The sequence below is a fragment of the Panthera leo genome, chromosome C1 (genome assembly GCF_018350215.1).
Source record: "Panthera leo isolate Ple1 chromosome C1, P.leo_Ple1_pat1.1, whole genome shotgun sequence".
NCBI classification, from domain to species: domain Eukaryota; kingdom Metazoa; phylum Chordata; class Mammalia; order Carnivora; family Felidae; genus Panthera; species Panthera leo.
Window position 1 is genome coordinate 91,057,085 of NC_056686.1, and position 19,089 is coordinate 91,076,173.

A 19,089-nucleotide genomic window follows, 5' to 3' on the forward strand; every position below is an offset into this window, starting at 1 on the left:
ACCCCAAAAAATTGTAAGCCACAAAATGAGGAAGGGGCTGAACTTTAAGCATCCAAAATGTTAGGTAATGGAAAACATCTTCATGAGGAAAATAAGATCTCAGAATGGCCTTGCTTGGCAAGCTTTGTACAGCTGCAGTGAACATTTCTTCCTGCGCTAGCATCCCCAAAGGAATGGAAACATTTCTGCATCGTTCTAATGTATTCAGCTGCAGCAAGTACTGCATTAAATAGTCTTGCAGGTTCGCTCTCTCTCCAGCTGCCTGGCCAAACATCCTGAGAACTCCGCCTTGCATTATGCATGGCCCTCTAACTCCATGTAAGTTTCAAAACGCCCGAAAAGTCTCTTTCTGCCATCCTAACTTCCATTCTCTTTGACGGATTACAAAAGGCAACCAGTTCTGATGGAGCAGGATTTTCAATCATAGGGGAATTTGGAGCTTCTGCCATTGATACTAAAATTGTGATGGTGCCATTATACCTCACTCAACAGGGGATTTACGAAAGGAAGAGAAAGAAAGAAAGAAAGAAAGAAAGAAAGAAAGAAAGAAAGGAAGGAAGAGAGGGGGGGAGGAAAGAGAAAGAAGGCAAGAAAGAAAGAAAGAAAGAAAGAAAGAAAGAAAGAAAGAAAGAAAGAAAGAAGGAAGGGAGAGAGAGAGAGAGAGAAGAAAGAAAGAAAGAAAGAAAGAAAGAAAGAAAGAAAGAAAGATTGATTCAGTACCAAGTCACTGTCACGCTGCAGCAAAGATAGTCTGCCAAAGTATCGGTCAGGAACTCAGCAGTCCTTTGAAGAGATTGCTTTCAGCATGAAATTCAGTTCAGAGGACAGAGTTAAAACACAGAAATGGAAATTTAGATTTCCAGTTTGGGTCGAAGAGTGATCAGTAATTAAGCTGAAGCGCCATAAACCCTGTGCATTTAAAAATCAAGAGATTTGGAATGTATTTAATAACTGAAAATAAAATTTCACTCCTTCCAAGGTTTTTAAAAAATCATGGTACGCTTTAATTCCTTCATACCCCTCCCCATTAGGAAATAGGAAAACGGCTCTTGGTTTTAAAGAATACACAGCTAGAAATCTCTGAGTAAGTTACGATGATTAAGTAGGTTATGCCAAATGTCAGATGTTAAAACAAGCAGAGGGCAGTTGTTCAAAGATAAATACTAAAATAGAAGTTTAATGATTCCTACATTTACCACCTATTTGGAGCACACTCCAGTGATGTGGAGAACAAGTCTGAACAGCCCCTTAACAGCTATCACTTATTGACAGTGTACCATGTGTCAGACATTTTTATGGATTGTTTCATCCAATCCTCACAGCAGCCCTATGCAGTAGGTAGTATTAGCCCCCTTCAGTTGAGGAAACAGGCATAGAGAGGCTGGGAACCTGCCTGAAGTCATCACCCAGCTAATCAGTTGCAAAGCTGGCCTCTCAGTTCTGTCTGATTCCCATCTCATGCTCCCATCCATACCCCTACCCAACTTTAGTGGAGAAGATATAAATCTCTGACTCTTAATTAGCAGTATCTTTCATTGTATTGCTTGCTTGATGAACCCACTATATCAATAACAGTAATCATAGTAAAGACGGATGTAGTCCACACTACCTGCCAAGCAGCATTTTGAGTATTTTACATGTATCAATTTGAGTGATCTTTGCAGCAACCCTAAGAGGTAGGAAACCAAGCTACAGAGAGCGTAAGCAACTTGCCCAAGGTCACACAGTCAGTGAGTGTAAAAGCAAAGCTTCAAACCCAGGCAGCCTGGCTGCCATGCCCCTGCTCTCGGGACAGACTAAATTCATGTCCACGTTTGTACCAAGTCCATTGCATTCTGCAATGGTGCCACCACCTTAGCACAACCTGTAAATTAAAGTGGAAGCTGAGAAAATTGATGAACTGCATGATCAATATGAACAACCTAATGTATTCTTGAATTATTCTGCTCAATTAAGTTTCTATTACAGAGTTTAATCCACATATCTGACAAGTAAAAGAGGGCTAAAAATGATGGTTATGCAAAATTAATCAAATAAAGGGCCAAATGACTTTCAACAGCTAACATATGCGTCTCATAACACATTTAAAGAGATCTGTTGCACGTGTGGAGATATTTACACAGGTCCACACAGTGTATATTTGGCACTCTATGCCCGGAACATAAGCCTAGCTTAAAATCTGTTTTGAACCACATACAGTGCCACAAAATGTTTATTGACCTTAGAGGCAGGCACAAAATGTTTGATGTCATGAAGCAGTCTTGAACCAGCTGTTGAAGTTGAGCATTAATTTCCCAACCCTGATAAGTTCAGGAGTTCTAGAATGAAAGCAAAAATGGTTTTGATGGATGAATATATGTCTTTCTGTTTCTGTGCATATTTCCTAATGATCTGAATGTTATTTAGTGTTAAGTTTCTGAGATTTTTATATTAAGTTAAAGATATCATGTATTAATAACTGTCTAACAATTTTTCTTTATTGTTTTCTTTCTTTCCAGGTATCCCCAGTATTTCCAGTATTGGTAGTAAGTAAAAAAAAGAAAATCACCAAACCAAGTCTAGGCTAGTTCTGTTTTCTTGTTGGGCTCCTAAGACCTATTTTCCCAGTGTCCATTTCTGATGGAAAGGGTATTTTCTTTGTGAATTGAACTGTTGTGTTTGTTCTGTGCACAGATATGGTGAGAGCACAGATAAAACAGTTATCCATGTATAACTCCTCTAATACCACAGTTTTCCTGACTACTTTTAATCAATGAAGGCTACCTTTACAGAGGTGCAGTTACTGAGGTAACCATAGCTCATGAGCAAAAGTATAAATAGTCCTGTGTACTCATACTCAGTAACCAACAACAAACTCAACTTTCTCTTTAGGACTGGGTATGGATTTCTACTGTAATTTTTAAAAGCAGAGAGTGAATACCAACAAATGCTTTAGGCATATTTATTAGAACCCAAGAAAACCAGGGGGAGGGAATTTTAGTAATGTATTGCACTCCAGTCTTTGTGAAGGCCTGAAAGAGGCAGGTTGGCGACCATTAGTTTTCTGGAGGAATGAAAGAATGTATGTCCATTTCTCCCTCCTAAAATACAGCAATCCATCTTTTCCTGACTACTTAGGCTTAAGTTTGATAGAGAATGTGGTATTAAAAAATATATGCAGAATTTAGGAATCCGGCTACTAGAATTCCTGCAAGAAATCTTTTAGTAGAAATAGAAGCAACTGAAACTCCCACTACCATGGCAGACAGCATCCTCCCAGCTGTCATAGGAGAAACAGACTATAGCTCCTTCTTCACATAGAAAACAATGACACCCCAACACCAAGCCTGAAATGCTCATTAAGGAAATGCCCCACAGCTTTGTGGAGCAGGGTTTTTATATATCTCAGCCTTTCGCTCTGATGGCTAAAACCTTTGAACAATTGTTAGATTAACTGATTCAAAATAGAATACTGAGAAAGCCAAGATTATGTGCTGTAAGTGAAGGGAAGAATTTTCACTGTGGTCTCACCCCTCCCAGACTTCCTCATGGGTGCTGTGCCACCCAGGGTGATTGCATTGTAAACAACAGCCACTGAGGTGTTGCAAAACCCAACATCCATCGTGAAAGCAATACTCTGATCATTTGGATAAAAACAACTTCCTCCTTCTTACAAATGCACAGGCAGGTCTTCCAATTTGTAAAGCAACCCGGTGTACTTAAGCTTGTGAATAGGCCCAGACACAGCTTTGTTAAGCACGGGGCATGTTAAATGCCATGAAAATCAGCAGCTCTGTAAATAGAAGTAGTGTCCACATCCTTTTAGATACCGGCCTAATGCTACAGCATGGCCTTTATGATCTTATTGAAACGGCATCAGTGCTACAGACTTGCAGATGGAGAAAGTTCAGCTCTAGTAGTCTCCGGGTTCTGCTTTAGAATCTCCTCTGGCATTTGCCTAATTGTGTGTGTGTGTGTGTGTGTGTGTGTGTGTGTGTGTGTGTGTGTGTATGTATACACATACATATACCCCACAGTAGGCTCCTTTCAGGCCTTGACAATTTCATTTGCATATGCATTTGTGAGCAAAAGGGAACCAAATGGAAGCAAGCTGGCACAGACTATTGAGGCTGCTGTGGCAGTCTGGCCTATCCAATCTTCAGAAATGGATGGATGGAAAGTAGTTCTTTGGCGCTGGGGTGTGTTTCTGTTCACGGTGTCAGTCATGTGTTGCATGGAATCTCTGACTGTACAGCTCACTGGACATTTCATTCGGCCGCCTCCGCCACATGCCCCATCTCTGAGCATCAGCAGATGTTGACCTTTTACACCCTGATTCAGGAAATCCCACTTTTGTTTGGCTTTGTTTTATTTTGAAATGGGTGGTGACCTGAAAGGATGCTTTGTTGTGCCTTTGGCAAATGTATCAACCTTTTTTTAATCAGGAGCCTAGGAAAATTTAACTCCTTAATGCCTAGTGAAAACCCTCTAACAAAGTGATAGTTTGTAACCTGACCTCATTGTGCCTTTGGCAGCTCCGTTTGGAGCCCAGTGGGTGTTTCCTCAGATTTCTCCAGCAAACAGGATGTAAAAGCTTCCAGGAGTCACCCAACATCACACACAACTAGCTTGCCTATTGCTGGCTTTAAAGTCAAGAGATTTACGATAAAACCATCAAACATGATTGTATCTTCTAGGCTGCTTAAATGGCATTTGCACATTCCTTCTTTGTGGTGCTCCTCATAAGGTGTTCCTTGTGTGCACTAGTGTATTCCTTTCCTCTCCAAAGGGCAAGAATTCCTGCATAGAGGACTCACGGCCTATTCCACAGGGTTCAGGAAGGAGGTTTCCAAGGTATAAGCTAGAGAAGAGGGAGTTGCTTGGGTTTTTAACTAAGTTTGGGTGTTTCCCAGGGCTTTCTTTCGCCTTTATCCCAAAGAAAGAAGCAATGAGCATAATTCCACCAAGTACATAGACAATGCCATTATAACAGATGTAATACCCATGAGACTCCCATCACCAAAGCATATTTCAAGGAAAGGGAATGATATATACTACTGATGTAAATTATTGATTTATGTAACCATAAATTCACATACGTATGCTATATACACAATGGCTAAAGATTTTCAAGCCCTGATAGATTTCAGTATAGATCTCAAACTGTCAATACCAGTATTACGGTTCAAATGCATCGACAGAGTGGTCATCCTTTCCGATCATCTGCTAAAAATGTTTTTGAAACAAATTTCTCATTAAGATCATTTGTTGTACCTGCCATTGTCTATTTATTAGGAAATAGGCTTCCCAATCATTTCAAAGGTACTTGATTTAAAACTTGGTCATTTTGATGTGCTTTTGACCATGGCTGAAAAAAATACTGGTGATATTGTCAGCAATTAATGAATCCCAAAAATATATCTATATTCATTTGAGCCTTGTGATCTCTGTTACTACTTTACCTAATGGGGCAGTAATTCATTCAAGTTTCATTCTTTTTTAATAAAATGTATCACACACTGATAAGTAAACATTCACAATTTTACCCAAGTGAACATTTGTTGATGCTGATGATGCAAATTAAGAGTTGGTTTGGTGTGGATGTTTTTGCTAGAGTGATAAACTAATGATTACCTTCTAGCATATATTATCTGATCCTTAGTCCTGAAAAGCAAGTGATTTCCCTAATATGTTAAACATTATACAGACCATAATTAGAATAAGAACTGGCCTAATGTGCACATAGCTTTGTGTGGGTTATTATCACTTAAGAAAGCAGATGACAGATGAGTCCGAGGTTAAAGGTAGGCCAGCCACTGAAATGGAAGATCACATCAGGAAACACCATTTCAGACAACTTGAAAATTTTTAATAAGTAAAGATATTTTTAGAAAAGCAACAAAAGAAAAGAGAGATGTAAACATTCTGTGAACCCAAATATACATTATTTCTTTAAATTACTTTTAAGTGGCTGAGACCATGATATATAAAGCATAGAATACTGGTGGAAGTGTTTGGATATCCTCTCCTCTCTACCTCATTCAATTAGAAATCATGGTTCACTTGCAGGAAATATTCCATTTTCCTGTTTTCTCTTATAATGAGCATTCCCTTCATCATGGAGTTAAACTTCATCTCTAATTTGATTTAACTGACGGGACTGTGGAACAAGGGAGATGCTAGCTGCAGGGATCCAATAGCCTGTTGAGAAAGCCCAGAGATGTTTTCATACTTGAAAATATTTGATGCCAGTTGGAGACCTTGTAAAAGTTTGTTCCATACAGCATCCAGATATTTCTGTTTGGTACCGATTTGCTGTAGAAACCTGGATCATGAGGAAAATAATGAGGTTAATCATTTCCCCACCCAAGGGTTATTAGTAATCATGTTCATCTATCTAGACATCTGCAGTGTTTGTTTTTTTTCCCCTTTGCTTTAATACTTCTAAATCTCCCAAATAAAAGTTTCATTTGAATTGCCCTTTAACTAATTAGGTTTTATATAATGAGGAAAAAAATTATCAGGCTAGTGTAGCTATATGGCAAATTGCATGGTGTGCTACATTAATTTTGAACTGTTTGCTGATGTTCTAGAAGGAAAGCTCAGGTCCCAGGTGAAATGCCTTTGGGACTTTGTTATATCATGTACCCAGTATCCTCATCACAGATCCATTTCATATTTGTGTAACTAGCATTTCACATTCATGAAACCTTTGTGGTTATCCTAAAATTGAATGAACATTAGGATATAGCTGCTGCTTTAATCCTGAAGAATAAATCAAGTATTACAGTGAAGGAGGCAAAGTACCCCCTACCTAAAGAAAAAAGAATTGGGAAGTTTAGTAATGTTATCAAAAATCACCCACCTTGAGCAAACTGACTTTTTTCATGTGTTAACCTTTTCCCAGGTGAATTTAGAGTGCCAGACCAGTTTTTAAGTGTGAGCTGCTATCTGCACCTTTGCTATTATCTCTGTGTAGGGGCATCTGGAAATTCCTAGCATAAACAAAGATTTAGCAAGATCTCTGAAAGGCCCCATGATGAGCCTCAAACATGTAACTGTGAATTCCTGTGCTAAGAGTGTGGGTATCATTGACATCTTCTTAGAGTATAGATATGGAGCTGGTCAACTAAGTGTTTCACTTCCCAGGAAGAGTTAGGCAGTGCTTTTGCTCACAACCGGAGGGAGATGTTCCCACATATCTACAGAATTCCATTTTACAAATGGTGAATCTGAGGCTCAGAGGGGCCGAGTCATTTGACCAGTGTAATACAAGCAGGAAGGCCCATCTGACTCCAGAAGTTATGCTCATAACATTACACCAAATGGAAGAGCTCAGAAGGAAAAATTCTAGATTTATTGACTCTTAACTCAGACTTTTTCTAGTCTACCACACTGCACTTTAGACCTGTTGATCTCTGAATTGACCCATTTTTGCACAGAGAAATTTAGTGTTCCGGAGAAAAACAGAAGTTCATTTTCTGGTACTTCACTGTGTTGTCAACAGAAGTTACCAGCATCATGTCTGAGTAGAAGGGGTAGAGAACTGTGACCTCCACGTTAATATATGCCCTTCCTCTACCGCTAAACATCCTCAGTATGCTGAGCAAGAGGGGAGATGTATAGATGTCAGGTATATTATAGATCGCAAGACAGCTCATGAAATTTTCTATGCAAATTATGAAACATGTTTGTTCATATTGTATGACAGTAAAAATCCAAATTTTTTTCTTTATTGAAATAGTCACTTATAGCAAAAATAAAATTCTATACGTCATCTCTAGGACAGACCTACCACTATCACATTAAACTATATCTTTCCCCATCAGTTTAATGACATGGTAGTTCTGAGGGTAGGCAGCTTGCTATAAAGATGGTAAGATTACCTCCAAGGCCCTAGAGATTTCTTCTGGAAAGCTTTAGGGTTTTCTGTAGATTCCTTTCTAGGCATCAATAATGCTTCCAGATTCCCTGAGTAACAGAAGCATTAACTATATAAGGCCCAAAGGACCTTGTGACTTTGCCTCTACCTGATATTTCCCTCTCACACTCCTTGAAGAAGGATGTTTAATGAAGGCTCACTAACATCCCCCAGGAGTGGATTTTCATATCCATGGTGGCACCCATGGTGGCTTCCCACCATATTTTAGAACCAAAAAATTATTTAAAAATTAGTATTTTTAGGAAACTTAAAGAGAATTCATTCAACATCATCATTTTACAGTATATAAGGCAACAAAGGCTTAAATGAAATGTCTAAGTCATCGGGGCAGTGGCCAAGGTAGGATTCCAGCTCAATATCCAATTTCCAGATTAGGACTCTTCACATTCTACCCTGATATTAGAACTCACCTTCTCATTTGATGAAACTACTAAAGTATGAAATTCTATGTGGTGCACCATTCTAGAAAAAGATGGGAAATCATGGTCACAATTTACTCTGTTTTTAAAGGGTGCCCACAAAGTGAGTTGAAAGTTGCCTATAGTTCATGCAAACTGAGTGCTATGGATGATAGAGGACAACTTAATATTCTAAAACAACCCTACCTCTAAAGCTTTCTTGATGTGAATAACATATTTTCAGCCTTCTGCTTCAAGCTTGCTTTCCAGTTTGACAAATTATGGCATCAGCAATAGATGGTCAATTTCAGCCATTCTAACAAAGTCCCCTCCAATGTATAGTGCAGAGTTTTCCTTGGGGCACAGAGGAGAAAAATTTTCCTCCAAAGTTTCACTCTTGTAACTAGAATCTCATTTTTTCTGATTCATGAAAGTGAGTTTCAAGTGCCACAACCAAAGTGTTTTCTGAATTCTCTCCCTGATGAAAAACAGAATTCAGATGACATATATATTTGATTCATAGTCTAAACTGATGTGCCCCCAAACTGAAAGAAATTTGAAAGTTAACATTATATATTTAACTATTAATATTAAAAATCAAATCTTTTTCACAGTATCCCAAACTATTTCCATTGCTTTCTGAACAATAGTATTAATCAATAGAGACCCTAAAACTGGCCTAAAGTAAACTACATCTTAAGTGAGCTTTTTTACCTATCAGTGCCACTCACTTTGGGAATAATTAAGATTGCAAAAAATAGGGGGAGCACATTATTTTCTCTAATTCAATTCAGCAAGAACTGTTAATACTACAGTAATCTGATTTTTGTTACAATAGCAACCACAAATGGTATCATAAGGGCTAACATTTTTTAAATGCTCACAATATCGAGCAAGTATTAACTCATTGAGTCTTGAAAACAACCAGCAGATAGTGTCATCATCCCCAACTTACAGATGAGAAAGACAAAGAGAGTTTCCTTTTTTTATTTTTTTTTTTTTGATCAAGAAAGAGACAAGTTCCTTGTCCAAGTGGTAGAGCTGGGATTTTAATCCAGCCCAAACTCTACTTACCTGCACCATATCTCAAAAAATTTTCCCCAAATAGTTATTTTCTAAGCTTCCCATAGATGCACTTTGAAAATTCAACAATGAGAGTAATTGGATCTGATGGACATTCCAGATATTTTTGTTTTTTGTAAGGGGACAGCTATGGAGTATGTGATTATGGTCTCTATACTCCTAGAGCCAGTCTTTGGAATCTAGTCAAGGAGATTATCAAAATGAGTCCAGTCCATTTTCCCAGATGTATTGTGCCAGCATCCTTAAGAAATAGGGATTTCCACAGAAGGCTATTCTTGAATGACTAGCCATCTACAACCCCACTGGACACATGGAGGGATCCCTCCCCTCACCCCAATAATAATTTCTCAACTCCAGTTTGGGTTTCACTATGACAGTCGAAAGGTCCACTGTCAAAACATGCAGCAATAATTTTCCCTTCCCTCTTAGTCCTCTAGAGTCTCCAAAGAACGTGTACCTCATCCCAATAGGCCTCATCCTCCCATGAACTTGAGTGGGGGCCCTGCTAGACCATTGGAGAACTCCTAGAAGGATGGAAATTAACACCTAAGGGAAACCTTTGAGATCTTTTAGTCCCGCACCTTTATTTATAAGGAAATGGAAGTCCAGAGAAATTAACAGCCAGGCAATTCCTTGGTAGCAGTACTGGGACCAAACCTGATTCTTCTGACTCACGGTGACCTTTGCCCTGCAACAAGGCACCACTTTAAGACCTTCATGTTGGCCCAAAGATATACCTTAGTTAATATGTCAAAAAGTGAAATTAATAAATTCTGCCTCAGGTCACCCAAAGAGGCAATACAATAGTTTTAATGCAATATATAGATATAGATATAGATATAGATATAGATATAGATATAGATATAGATATAGATAGATATTTTTTTTTCTATTTTCAATTTCCACCTACTCAAAACAAGTGGCCCCCTGGCTAAAAATTATCAGAAGCTACATGTTATGCAAAAATTTTTCATTAGAATTGGCTATGATAACATAGAATTTGTTTCAATTATACTATTAAAATCACCTTCAATGTGCCTAATTTACTCCTGGGAATTAAACATTTGTTAGTAATATTGATTAAATATTTATTTGAGCCAGGATCTTAGAGTAACAAGAGTAAATGGAGAGTAACTGCCTAATATTGTTTTCTTACTTAGCCTTGCAATTATAAGACAAAATCAAATTTTTAAAAAATAAGATGAGATATTAAATTAAAAACTCCTGGGGACCAAATATTGGAACATGCATGCACAAACAGTAACATGCTGTAGGAGTCTGGGGGGAGGGAGGACACAAATTTCAGTGCCTTTTTTTCAGGACATTTTTCCTTCCAAGGGAAAAACAGCACATAAAATTTTGTCCCATCAGAGATATGTGTAGATTAGATTGGGATTTCCAATGGGATCACTGCTGGTGGTTCTGAGTTTTGAGTGTTCAGGAAAGTTAGGCATCCCACATAATGGAACTTTTGGGGGCGGCAGGGGGGTGGAATGTCTAATTACATTCCCAGGCAAATACAAGGGCTACCTTCTCCCCTTCCCCCCAAGAAGCCATCTGAAGTACACAATACAGAAGAAAGTTACACTCCAGGTACGGATCAGATTGTGACTGAGCTGTCTACCTCGATAATTCCATACAGTCAGGTAGTTAACGATTCAAAAGTAGAATGCCCTATGTTAACTTTTTATATATTTTATACATTCCTTAACATGGAACCTCAGAATCCTAGGGGGAAAAATTATAAAACACTAGGAAAAGAGTATGCTAAAAATAGGCATAAACAAATATTTAATAGAATATGGGATACAGTTTAATTTATGAAGCTAATTTTCAAAACTCACTTTTAAATTGATTTAGTATAAATGCCGGTCTTTACTTAAATTTCTTGGCAGAGCTTATTAACCAAACAATCATATTGCTTAATTTCATCAAGTCACTAAATACCTAACATCAAATTTACAAACAGCAGCCCCACTATGACCTGTATTTGCCTCTCCTGTAACAAAAATATGGAGAGAACCATTTCAACAAACTAAAATATTCTTAATTTGAAGCTAATAATGTGAAGGAATATATTTTCTATATAAACCCACAATTTTTTTCCAAGTAATTTCTAGAAATCATATTCATTCCCTCAAAATGCAAATTTATAGTTTTTCAGAGGTAATGAGCACTGTTTAAGTAGCCTTGTTCTGTTAATTCAGCATCTACCCAGCACCAAAATGCTCAGGTGAAAAGCAACATTAGTTGCCTACTTTGCCTATACATGTTACTAAGTATCTATATATTTAGTAACAGTTGGGTACAAATGTGGAAAATATTACTACACTTTTTTCATTCCACAGTTTTGACAGAGTAATATCAATATTAAGATTTCATCTGCCTTTGTGTACACACACACACACAGTAGATCAGCTTTTCTAACAAATATTAAAATACCAAAGTTATAACGAAAGTACCATGTCTTACAAGAATGTTACTTGCTATAATCTAATTATGGAGGAAACAATCTGATAATACCTGTTTACAGTGGCCTAGCCACTTGATATCAATTATTCAATTATTAGATATTTACTGAGGCCTCCTGCAAGGCTTTGCCCTTCCTCAAAGAGATCCAATCTAATTACAGAGATGAGAAATAGACCTATGAAATTTAAATTAACAATATTAAAACTCATGCCTTATCCCCATATCAATGAGAAATCAGGAGCACAGACAGTAACATGCTATAGGAGTTTGGAGGTGAGAGCACTTTTTGTGGACTTGGGTAGTCCCAAAGGACCACACAGAAGGTGTAGTTTTGAGCTGATCTGAATGGGTGGTAGATTGGAGTCCTAAAATGCCTGCTTTAATAGTTATGCACCTTAGCAAAAATAATTTTAAAGCATCCAATCCTAAACCTAGATGTTCTGCTTTTCCAGAGTCTTTTTTTTTAAATATGTATATACTGGTGAATCTAAGAAAGAAAGAACATCAGTTCTCAAGGTAACAATGCTTATAATTACCTCTGGATTGGAGCCAAAAACTCTAGAAACATAGGTTGAAGTAAAAAAAAAAAAATCATGAAGACATATACACATCCATACATACAAACCTTAGCTATACTAAGAAGCCAGAAATCACCAGTATTCCCTTTCTTTCTCTGAGAAATGGCATAAATAAAAATAGGAAATAAATCCACTTCTTTGCAGAGATAATGGCTCACACTTAAAACATACCCCAAAGAATCTCTCATGAAAGACTAATGCAACCAGTTCATATCTGTAAATATAAATTGCAGAGAATGGAATCCTCCAGTGAGAAATTATTTCTTTCACGTTATCTTCTAGTTTCAGGCACCAGCTTTATATAACAGTTTGAAATGCCGAAGTCCCTATTTGGTTATTTGTAAGAACACTCTAGTTTATTGCAAAAGTAAATGTATATAGCTTTGTTAGCGAAGGGGCTATCTATTTAATGTCCATTCAATGTTTTGGGAATCATCAATTGCTTGCTCTTGTTTGGTGCGGGAGTCATGTTTTGTTAAGTGCATCACAGCCAAGTTAAAGAGCAGATGTGTGGTTTGTGTCTTTGTCCATATAAGTTTCTGTTTAGACCAAATGACATTATAGCTGAAAATAACATACCCTGATTTTTCCTGATGCATGCAGATCTTCCAAAGTTTAATAGGATATGGCCGAATATTTCTTCCCTTGAGGTTTCTAACCCAAAACAAGGTAGGAGCATGTAAAATTCCTAGCAATATAAAACCCCACATGTTTAGGGGGAAAATCCCATATACTGTTTTTCAGCACTGGATAACAGCATTATTGTGAATGCCATGTCTTTGAAAGAATCCTGATTCAAATATTATTTCTAATATGAAGAGTGCCCTGGAAATATTAGAGTGAAAGATATAGGGGAAAATTAGATGGCATAGAAGTTACAAGCACTTCATCAAATTTAGGTTGAATGTCTCTCCCAAGAGAAGCCTAGAGTTTTGCTGCCATCACAGTTTAGAATATAAATAATAAGCCTTAAAAACTTCTGAGTGCTGCAGGTGTCCTTCCAATGTCTCCCTTTTGCTCCTCTTAACGAAACTGACTAGTACGTCAGTTGTGTTGAAGGTCGGGGGAAAAATACATAAAGGCAGTATTGCAACCCCTAACAGACTTGTTTTCTTTTACTGTTTCTCCATATTGACTGGCAGAAATTTGAATCTCTCTCTCTCTGTGTGTATCTCTCTCTCTCTCTCTCTCTCTCTCTCTCTCTCTCTCTCTCTTTCTCTTCCACATCACAGTATATTTTCTCTGTTGGGGCTTCCCCTTTTAATCCTTCACAAATTACCAATTATTTCTAGCAGCATTAAGAACAACCTGCTGTCTGTCTTTAGAGCAGTAATTATTTTCTGACTTGTAACCTCAAAAATAAGTAAATAAATAAAAGAGAGAGACTGACAGCAGTGTGATTACACAGGAAGAAATAGAACTTTTAAAAACTGGGCAATGAAATTCATAAGAGGCAGTGCAATGTTAAATTCACATTAACATTCAGCCTATAGATATATATAGACATGTATAAATAGGAGTTTATTTTAATAGAAAATTGTATTCTTTTGCCTTCTTTCTTCTCAAAAAAAAAGGCACATTTTTGGCTTCCACCTTCTTTCATTACATACAGGATGTTCCTTTTAAACTCTAATGAATACAGATGGAGGAGGAAATGAGGGAAAGGAGGAACCAGGAAATAGCTGCTAAGCAAACAAAATATATTAGCAATTTGTTGGGGAGTCAAATTGGAAGGGCTGCATTTTCAGTCCTTGATCAGGGTGATGAAATCGAGACTGTCCTAGATACATATATTAGTAGCAAATAGAATTATCTTAATCATCTGCTCCAAATGAATTTTTTCAACTTTCTGCATACATATGTGAAAGAAGAAATAGAGCTCAAGCTCACCCCTATTAGTATAATTCTGTGAGGATTTGGGGGAGGTTTAGTGGCTTTATTCCTTGGCAAGTTCAATGAGAGCATCTTCAGTGAAATGTCACTCAGTATTTCCCATTGAATTTCAGAGTTCAACAAATTATACAAGACAGGATCTAAGATTTAACACTTCTCCACAGTGAGTTTTGAGATGAACAAGATTATGCATTGTTCAAAACCTGAAACACACCTGCTTAATTATTTTGCTGTGTTTTCTGTTCAGTGTCACTGCACAGCAAACTTTCAGAAATACCTTCAGCTAATACCAGGTGCAGTTTTTTTAGAATGTGGGTAATGAGTTCAAATGAATTTATTTGAGAAGCAGCGCACGGGATAAAGTGCTTAAACTTGAAATTTTAGCTCAAGGTGCACTTTCTAACAGAGGCCAGTTCTGTGCAGCCATAATTTATCTTGTCAACATCTGCAAAGAACGTCAGGCTCTACCTGCTTTTGCTGTTTTCGCAAGCAACTCGTCATGAATAATTGGAAAAGAAATGGCAGACAGCGAAACAGAGCAATCTCTGCCATTAACAAACTGATATGACCACAAAGGTAATAAATATTGAGAAGGAGACTACATTTTTCAAAGGTAGACAGATTCAAGGTGACTCTGAGACTAAGGTCCATATGGTTGGCCACTGAGATTATGTTCCGTGAGGTCTAATCAGTTCAACAAAAATAATCTAACTGGCTGAGGCACAGACGAGCTTTTGGTTACACAGAGAAAATGACAGTGAATTGAGGCAATGATTGCTAATTATCTCAGCACAACTACTATTTTAAGAGAGGGTCAATAGGGGATCCTAATATCCATATTGTTACCAGAATAATCCTTGCATAACTGGACTCTTAAATGGTAATTCTCTTTGCCTCTGAAAATAAAGCTTCTAAACTTTATTACTGACAATGTAAAAACATTTTCAGCCAAATACAAGACTTCCTTTGGGACTGAAACCATCTCCCAGAAACAACAGATACAAGTAGTCTCTTCATTTAGGGCTACCTTTTCAAGTGGGTTGATGATAAGTTATTACAGTTTGAACGTTTCACTATTGTTTCTAATGTGCTGTTCATTCTTTTAAACCTATCCAGTTGCTCCCAAATTAGCTTTGTCAACAGTTTCTTCTGTTCAAGTTGCAAACCACAAGAGAGGTAGGAATTCTTGGATTCATACAGTGATTTCATGGTGTTATGTGTTGTGAAACATTGCACTGTATGAATCTGGAATATCTGTGAAGTGTACCCATCAGCTTATCGGTGAGGCATGTTGACTGATACCAATCAATGCATCAAATAGTACTGAGAATGTCATCTGTAAGAGACAAAAAACTTCACTCAGAAATTTCACTGCTGCAAATTAAAATTGCTGCAACATTTGTTTTCTGAAAGATTAACACGTGAATAAACATTCAAACAGCTTAGGATCCTGTTTAGAACATGAATGTTAGAGTATTAACATTGTTGCTCATTGGCATTGAAAATAAGGAAACCCACTTACAGTGAGTTTCAAGGATGCTTTTCATGAGAACAGAATGGCAGATTCCATGTTTTGTGCCCATTTGACTTTTGGACAAACGAAATAGCTTATATTTTCTATTTCCATTGTTTGAAATGAAATTGAATGAATACCAGTGAAGATCTACACTGGGTTTAGCATTGATTATGACCTGAAAATAATAATTACATTACTTACTTTAAATGCAAGCAAGCAGTATCTCATCTGTGACTCATGAATAGTCCATTCCAGCTAGCATCTGTCATTCACAGAATGAAGATTTTTCAGGAAACATAAAGACTTCTGTTTTTATTTTACCATTTTCCTTTAAATGTCTTCTGTGACAGGTGTGTCTTGTTTTCCACCCTTGACTGTTGGGCTTATGTCATGTTTTTGGTTTGTGGGGTTTTTTTTTTGTTCTTTGTTTTTTCATGAAACACCTCTTATAAAGAAATATATTTATTAACAAAATCAAAATTCAGTTTGACCCACTTGATGAAAATTACCATAACAGCTTATTTATTCCTTATTGAATAGAGTCAGATCATTTTCCAGATTCTAATTAATGTTGAGTTGGTCCTTCTGTGACGTATAGAGAAAAAGATGAAACTGGTCCAAAGATGGGAAAAGGGAAATGGATGGTATTCAAACCATGTCTTAAACTTTCCTCACAATGTGCTTTTTACATATCAAACATTAATGGTGCCCTTTTGAGGGGAATACAAATGTATATGAATTTGGGGAAACTAAGTTCTTTGGAACAGACCGGCCACAGCGTCATAGAGTATCAAGCCTATCTGGGCAAGTGTGCCCATCTTAAGGCCACAGGGGGAAGATCTTTCTTTATCTCCAAAATGCAAATCCACACAAAGAAACCAAGGAAGTGGAGGAAACAGAGAAGCATTAGGGACTTTCATAGATTTCATTTCTCTTATGTCCCGTCAAGTACACTGGAAATACAAAGGGCCTCTTGATCTGGAATTTCACCCTGCATCATTGAATCTCCAGTTTCCTGGGGTCATAGCACTAATGAGGTTCAAACACATCTCCAGAGGCAGGAAGAAGCCACCTGATGACTTATCATTTAAAAAAATCCATATCGTCATCAAATGATGTATGTAGCTTCAAAAGCTACATAAGGTTGCAAAATAGGGGAGGGATGGGGTAAGGACCAGCAAAATGCTACAGCCACTTCACTGCCACCCCTGGAGGAGGCCCCTCAGAGGCATGGTGACTCTATTAATGTAGTGAGAGGAAAATACTTTTTGAGAGTTCTCATTCCTTTACTTTCTATCTAAACTCTTTTCCCCAAATCTGTTTTGTTTCTTTTTTAATGAATTTTCATCAGCTTTCCTAATTTGGCCAAAAAGAAAAATGACCTGTGCCATATTCAGAGGACTTGATCTTATATTTACATAGGCCATGTAACATATGATGCAAGGCAACATGGCGAACAGTAAGAAAGAAGACACTCAGGGGAAGTTTAACCCCTCCTATTCTAACGTTCTTTTTCTTCCATTCTCTTTCTCTCCAACCTCTTGCTTCTGGCAACTCCTCCTTGCCCAGCCCTTCTCCAGCCAGTGTCAGTCAGAAAGAACCTTTACTTAAGAGGGTTGGGTCCTTCCTGATCTAGACCAACCACTCCTTCTAAAATACTCCTTCTAAAGTATCCCTAGCTTTAATTGGTCTTAACTAGCCAATTGCTAAGTATTGTAGTATCTTATCATAACTGTTTCATATGAGCTCATCTATTCATATGGGGGATTTTACCCCCCAGGGGACTTTTGGTTGTCACAACTTGGGGGTTGCTACTGCATCCAGTAGGTAGAGGCCAGGGATGCTTCTAAATAGCCTACAACGTATAGGAAAACAAAGAATTATTTGGCCCAACGTGGAAATAGTGCCAAGGCTGAGAAACCACCCTAGACTCTGCAGGACTGGCTCATGTTGTTCCCTGGTATGAGGTGATTCTCAGGAAATATGTACTGCCAGCGGTTCCTTGCACACCATGGCCATGTGTTCTAGATGACCCCACTAGCTCGTCTACACAGCAGCAATGAAAAATCATCTACAGTGTAATCTGAGATTGAAAAACTACATAAAACCATAGAAGTTTTTACAAGTCTCCTCTTTTTCTTCCCAAAATGATCTGCATAGATGGGTAGACAACCCTCAGCTAAAATAATCAGTAACTCAGTTACACATTGTTGGTGTGGCTGTTGTTTTTCTAAACTCTTGGGTATATGGGATGTAGCCAGACTCTGATGGAATTCAAATGGGGGAGGCATGAATTTAAGCATAACTTTTCTCTTGTGTCTGCCTGTGTTTTGCAAAAAAGGGCACCTTTAGAATCATCACATATTCACAGATACGTTCATTTGACAATGTTCGTTGAGTGCCTAGCATGTGACAGATGTTTTGAGTTCTCTGGTTACATCTGTAAACATAACACAGTCCACACTCGTGTATTTATACTCAGAGTATGGGGGAAAAATTATTTTAAATATACTTTCCAGATACTATAAATTCTACAGAAAATTAAGTAGGATTAGGAAATTGAGGATTAGTATGTTTAGGCATTGCTGTTATTTCCAATAGAGTGGTCACAAAATTTTCTTTGAGCAGAAACCTAAGCACAAAGTGAGGAAGCAAGTCACAGGGATGTCTAGGGGAAGAGGATTCTACACAGAGGTAACAGCAAGAGCAAATGCCCCAGGGAAGTCCCTGGCATGTTTGCAGAGCAACATGGAGGCTTTGTACAAGAGCAAGGAGGAAAGTGATTGCAGTGAGCCACCAGGGAGGCCAGGGGCCAGATCAATTGGGAATGAATGCATATAAGTTCTGTGTTTTATTCTGAATGGCATGGAAAGCCATTAGGATTATAAACAAAGGGGTGTCATGACTGAATTTAAGTTTTGAAAGAGTCACTCTGACTGCTGTGTGGAGAGGAGGTATCACTAGCATGGAAGCCAAGAGAGCAGTTTGGGGACAATCGCAATAATCCAAGTGCCTTTAACTCAAGGTGACAGAGTAAGAGGTGGTGAGATTAGAGTGTATTTTAAAAGCATAGCCAAGAATATATGCTGATTGACTGGTTGTCAGGGATGAGGAAAAAAGACATGTCAAGAACAACATCAGGAATTTTGAGCTAAGCAATTGGAGGAATGGAGTTGCCATTTACTGAGATAGGGTGGGCTGCCTGGGTGAGTAGCAGGTTTGGGAAGG

The 19,089-nt window shown here is 37.8% G+C and overlaps 1 protein-coding gene across 2 annotated transcripts in view; it reads left to right on the forward strand.

Moving 5' to 3' along the window:
• NTNG1 (netrin G1) overlaps nt 1-19,089 on the forward strand; it is a 386,331-nt gene that overhangs the window by 312,597 nt on the left and 54,645 nt on the right. The window contains exons 5-6 of one of the 2 annotated variants that reach the window (XM_042953169.1): nt 2,499-2,525; nt 13,056-13,121. In XM_042953169.1, the coding sequence (XP_042809103.1) occupies nt 2,499-2,525; nt 13,056-13,121 (93 nt within the window). The remainder of the gene's footprint in view (nt 1-2,498; nt 2,526-13,055; nt 13,122-19,089) is intronic. The other variant, XM_042953168.1, reaches the window with a different exon arrangement.